The sequence below is a fragment of the Poecilia mexicana genome, unplaced genomic scaffold (genome assembly GCF_051168715.1).
Source record: "Poecilia mexicana isolate PSO_F unplaced genomic scaffold, ASM5116871v1 scaffold_4, whole genome shotgun sequence".
In the NCBI taxonomy this organism is placed as follows: domain Eukaryota; kingdom Metazoa; phylum Chordata; class Actinopteri; order Cyprinodontiformes; family Poeciliidae; genus Poecilia; species Poecilia mexicana.
This window is the reverse complement of record NW_028263373.1, coordinates 17,092,430-17,098,429: the sequence shown is the minus strand read 5'-3', so window position 1 is coordinate 17,098,429 and position 6,000 is coordinate 17,092,430. Positions and strand designations below refer to the sequence as shown.

Genomic DNA, 6,000 nt, shown 5'->3' with positions numbered 1-6,000 from the left:
CTGCTTTCTCTTTTACAGGTGACAATTATATGTATGCTATTTTGTCTATTGACTGAGGGCATGGACTTACCAGACTGTCCTGTGTTTTCCCCCTCTCCGTTTTCACATAATGGTATGATCCAATACCTCACATGTGATTGGCCACAAGGTTCTCATGCTAATCAAAGCTAAGATCTGCTGTGAATAGAGCAGGCTTCATTCAGCTGAGTTACAGAAAGAGTGAGAGCTGAGCAATCAAAAGAAAAACAGTGTGAAGGTGTCTCTCTGTCTTTCTCTCTGCACGCTGTGCTACCAGTGGTACCGGGAAAAACAGATTTAAGTCTGACTCTCAATATTCTACTGGTTCGTCTCTCACCTTTCTTTATCACGATAAATCTGTCGATGTAATCTCCTGAGAGTTTCTTGCATGCGGGTCAGAAATTGCCTTAAAATGTTAGTTTGATGATCTTTAGAGAAAGGCTTGTCTTATTTTCAATCAGAAACAATCAAAAATAGTTAAAAAAAAAAAAAAAAAGCTTTACCTCTACAACATTTAGCAAGTTTCTGACCAGCTTTTGTCTTTGATTGTGGTCTTTTGACTTTTATGAAATTTTGTTTCTGTATTTTTAAAAGTGAAAGCTAGCCTCTTTGACATTTCAATACAACGGCTGCATTATGATGATGATGAAGCTACTAATTTTTGATTTCAATATGAGCAGCTGCAGCAAAGAGCTAAAGCTCACATTAGAAGTGATGAACTCTGGATAACTTCTCAAAAGATCAATATTTACTCTTCTGGTGTTTGCAGCTAAAGACATCCCATAAAAAGCACATTTGGAAAATCATTGTTACTCTGAATGACCTCAGGCTTTCCCACTGCAGGGGCAACAATGCAGCTGAAATCCACGTGGAACACAAACACTGAATCTGAAAGCTTTTGATAGAAAATGAGTAGTTCCGTAAGAAAAAGTGCAGTTACTTTTTGTGATTTTGTCAGCCAAATATTGGCTATATTGAATAAAAAATGAAATTCTAATAAATGCTGCATGACTAGTTCTGGTAATAATCATAGAAGCAAGAGAATGAAAACATATGTGGTGAGATTGAATGTGTTTGTCTTGGGCAATTGCTTGACTGTGGAGCATGAGGGTGATTATAAACTGGCACGGTATCTAAAGGACAGAGAACACTTTCCATGTGGAGGAATTATCAGTGAAAAGAAACGACACACAAAGAATCAGATGGGAGATAGGATCACATTTCTTAAATAATTTAATTGCAAAAAAGGGTCTTTTAAAAATATTTCTACAAGAATGCATCTTCTTTTAGTAATTTGTTGTGTATGTCTGCACCATTAAATACATCTCAATGCTTTCCAAAGAGGAAGTAACAATTGCATTTCATTCTCCCAACCCCACTGTTCCTATTTTACTAATCATGTACAGTACTCTCTGAAAAATGTTGCTTATTATTAGGAAAGAAATGTAAAAAGTAACATAAAAGTGACCAAAAGACAACAAGTCTGTGGACAAGTTAGAGGACATAAAAATGACTGTATATTTATTTAAAACAGACACGTTTTAATGGAAACAAAGCTAGAGAGTGCTCAGTGTGTGTGTGGAGGGGTGAGTGCTGTTCTTAGGAGAGACTTTAATCTGTGATAATCTGCAATATATGTAAAACGGATAAAATAAAGTTGAGGAATGTTTGGATAATTCGATTTCTATTGACACTGAATGACAACCATAGCTGACAGTCTATGCTCTGGCAATCAAACAGTTTCTTTATAAAATAGCATTTGTTTTATTCCCACACACATACACACACAAATGTAACAGTCCATCTTAACTTCAGCCACATGCGGCTTGATGGATGAACACAAAAACCAGGAGATATAATTCCTTTCCGTTCTGTGCACAGTAAGCAAATAAAACTTCCACGTTTGTCTGAAAAATAAATGTCCTACAGATTATTTGTTAGTAGTTAAAGTGAATTAATCTTTTAAATATGTGAAATTGCTGCCAGTTGAGCACATCACTCATGGCCAGTTTGACTCTACTAAACACAGCTCCAGACCTCAAAGCACCATGTGCACTTCATCAATAGTTCACGCTCCAGGCTGCCACTTCTCTTGAGCGTGCATGTTTGCCATCTTGTTGTGTTTAGCCCCTTTATCCTGCCCACTTTTTCTGTATTTCAGTGCCCAGCATCTGACTCAGAGCCACAAACGAGTTAGAGCAGCAGGGAAGCTAAAGTGACTGAAAGATTGGACGTGCCTAGAGAAGATGAAATTGGGAACTTGTGGCAATCTCAGATTCTAATAGTCGTCACTTTACAAACATGCGCTATATCAATCTTTTCCAATAAACTGAGTCCTGGCATGAAAGAGAGCAGAGTGTTTATGAATAACAATAAAAAGCGCCCAGTAAAACGCTTTTTCAATTAATTCTTGTCATGTTGCTACATTTTTTGTGAGTAATGTAATTAATCTGATTTTATTAATTTGGCAATGACAAATTGAAAGTTCTTTATGGCACCGTATTAGTACAAAAACAGTCAAACTGCTATTGTGATTCTAAGTTTGCACTAAAAGAGTTACAGGATAGGAAGCTCTACAACGAGTTTAGCTACATCGGTAAAATTATCTGCACATGTAAAAGGGATCGTTACAAAATAAGGAGTGTGTGCTGTTTTGCATATGACTTTTCTTAAAAGATCTGGAAAGAACCACTGCACTGCCAAAACCATTGAAATATTATAAAGACTTGTATTCACATGTTGCATTGATCAACTCCAATCCAAACAATATGGCGGCTATCTACGAGATCACAGCAGCGATACCGCCCCACTCCCTAATCCACCCGCACCAAACACCCTGTTGTGAGAAGCACAAATAGCATGGCCTCAGAGATGCAGCTGCTGTCAGTTAAGATGAAGCTGGCTCCAGATTTTGGCTGGCCTGTATCCCTCGTACTGTTGATCCAGCTCTGTGCTAATCATGCAGCACCCGGAGCTTGAGACAGGGTGATTGCAGGCCAGACAGCAAATGAATGAGAGATAATGATATGTCTGCCTGCCCTGTGTCTGCAAATGCCTGTGTGCTGCACATTCATATCCCTGCAACGCCTGATTGGCTGCTGCATTAATCGAGCTGACAGAAAAAGACCAATAGGTTTCTCCTGCCAGACAGCTCCGAATTCTCTAATGAGGATCCTGTTGGATGGAAAGGAAACTGCAAGTCCTGTAATAGAGCTCCTCCTCCGAGGCTGACCGAAATAACACAAAGGTGAGGCAACTAGTTTGATGCAACACTATCCCTTGGCTTGTCCCCTTACAAACCTCTTGACAAGCTTATGTAAAATGGGTTGGACAACAGTTGAGTGGTTCACGGGAGATGAAAATTATGTGCCTGGAAGACAATTAGTAACAGCCCAGTGCTTCACAAATGCTCTTTATGTTGAAAACAAAAATGGGGCTGGGGAGGCCGAGTATCGGGTTCAAGAGGCACACATACACTCGTATATACCTACATGGTCAACACTGAGATAACAATGTATGCAAAACAAAAAAAGAAACGGCATGTTATTCAGTGATTGAACATGCTTGTTTTCTCTCTCCTAACACCCATTACTTGCTGATGAATTCACTCTAAGACAAACATTTTACAACAACTCTTTCTTTAGTCATTTATCTTACTTTTGTTACAAAACCTGTACAGGCTGTTTAGAACAACAACAAAAATACAAAATCCAATATATAAGCAATTACTTTATTAATTGTTATTTCATCAGGTGAATTCTCTTGGAGTTTCGTCTTCTCTCTGATTGTTTCACGTTCCCAAAACAGCCTAGTCCATCTTTATACTGATGAGGGATCACGGGTTGGTGGGTGAGGTACAAATAAATACACAGGGCAGGATGTCAAGAAACATAGAGACGATTGTTCTGATTATTTCTAAATCCAGATAATAGTAAAAATAAAAGCGTCAGTCATAATTGTGTGTGTGTGTATGTGCGTGTGATCAAAGTCTGTTTTTGGGATCCAATAAAGAAAGGTGAATGTTTAACAGCTGTCCACAGAATATAGCATAATTATTTCAGATATAGTGTCTGCTTATTACAGATCAGTTCATGCGTTAATTCTCCATGGTGTCAAATTACGGAAGCCATATTTTACAGTATATCCGTGTGCAACCTGGTGCACTCTAGCACATCCACTCATTATTCATACATACACACACTCGTGCGCACACACACAAGTAGACACTCGCATCGAAAAAAAAAAAATGCACACAAAAGGCCAGGAGGTCTTTCAAACAGTGTTGCCAGAGTCCTTGTCTTCCCCTCGTCACATACAGTGTCCAGTTGACAGGGTACTGGTTGGACCGGCCACAATTCTCCCAAAAAATGTGTGAGAGAGACAAAAAAAAAACAAAAAACTTCGAAAAGAAACATCACATGTTGTTTTGTGGACAGAGATCTCATATGTAAAAAACAAAACAACAACAACAAAAAACAGTTGATTAGTAGGTGTTCCCGAGAAGAGGAACAATCCTAAGTCACTTCAGGTTAGAGTGAAGAGGTCGCCTGGTGACCCAACAGTCGAAGCAGGTGTCCAAAAAATGTGGCTCCCTTTCTTTGACCTCCATCAGCCTCTTAACCTTCGACTGCAGCACGATTAAATTTTTTCCTTCACCACTCCATGCCTCTCCAAGCATCTGCCCTTTTAGGTAACACACCTTCAATATGAAGATGGAGAATAACACACATGCACAGTAAAACAGCATCTTTTGGGGGAAATAATTGTCCTCCGCCTCTTGTGGTCTGGCACAGATATCTTTGTCACCTTGATTACTTTCCTGCAAGGGAAGTTCATCCTTTAGCGTCTCTTATTACACTCAGAAGGTCAAGAAACGAGGGTCTTGCATGAGGATCAGAGCACAACTAAGGCCAACTTGACAAAAAACATGCATGCAAACATCAACCCATTCTAGAGTTGGTGAGGCACACATGGGAATTAGGGGTAAGTCCTCTTCTTTCAAAAACATACTAATTCATTTTGGATGGAAGAAACAATGCAGGCAACAAAAAGTGGGGACAGGAAATGTAAGTGGTATTGAAATAAAGAAAAAAAAATCTTAGGCACTGCAAGCCAGTTTCATAGTGTCTAGTTGGCAGAGATAGGTCAGGCAGCTAGGGTTTTCCAGTGGCCTTCTCTGGCACAGTTTCTCCCCTTTTCCTGTCTGGCTGTCCTTTGACTGCATCCGTCTTGTGTGTCCTGCTGCTCACACCTGGACAGGAAGTGTTTGGTTCATCTGTAGTCTCATGTCCTGAATGCTACCAAGGATTTTCTTCTGATGACCAGCCAACGTCACACCTATCCGCAGCAAGTCCCTGTGGAGAAAGCATTGAGAAATAAGAACAGCTGTCTGTCATAAAACAAGAGACCAAACATCACAGGAGTAAGTTTCACTTTACATCACAAGTGAACGCTCATTGAACCAGGTCGATTAAGACACCTGGGCAGTCAGGCATAAAATGGCTTCCGGAGAGCATCTTAGGGTGGGACAGATTGGCAGTCTTAATGAAACATACTTCTGTTACCCAGAAGATGGGCAAGAGGAAATGTGTCTTAAGGCCATAACCATAGTTAATGATTGAATAACAAACTTGGCTACCGTTTGGCAGGTGGAGATATGGAAAACATAAGAATTTCCAACAGTAACTGAATTGTAAACTGGATATCTGGACATTTTTTAGTAGTTCTTCAGAAAGGTACTTGTTTTGCTTTATGTGTGCAGGAAAGTATAAAGCTAAAACAGAATTGATTGACTAAATAGTATTTTAGAACCGACATTGAAAACTTTAGATGACAGACTGTGCTGAGGGACATGGATTTTATGGGGTTTTTTTCCCCCTAAACTACATAAAATTCAGATGCTGTTCATGTACTTCAGATGGTATTGGTAGGCCTGACACTTCTTTTGTCCTACAGTTGTTCAATTTCCTAATTTTTGGAAGC

The 6,000-nt window shown here is 39.5% G+C and overlaps 1 protein-coding gene across 4 annotated transcripts in view; it reads right to left on the bottom strand.

Moving 5' to 3' along the window:
* Nucleotides 1–1,233: 1,233 nt before the first annotated feature.
* The window catches only part of ephb3b (eph receptor B3b), a 65,789-nt gene continuing 61,022 nt past the window's right edge, over nt 1,234–6,000 (bottom strand). For all 4 annotated transcript variants that reach the window (XM_014974771.2, XM_088005027.1, XM_088005028.1 and 1 more), the window contains one exon: nt 1,234–5,372. In XM_014974771.2, the coding sequence (XP_014830257.1) occupies nt 5,264–5,372 (109 nt within the window). In that variant the 3' untranslated portion in view covers nt 1,234–5,263. The remainder of the gene's footprint in view (nt 5,373–6,000) is intronic.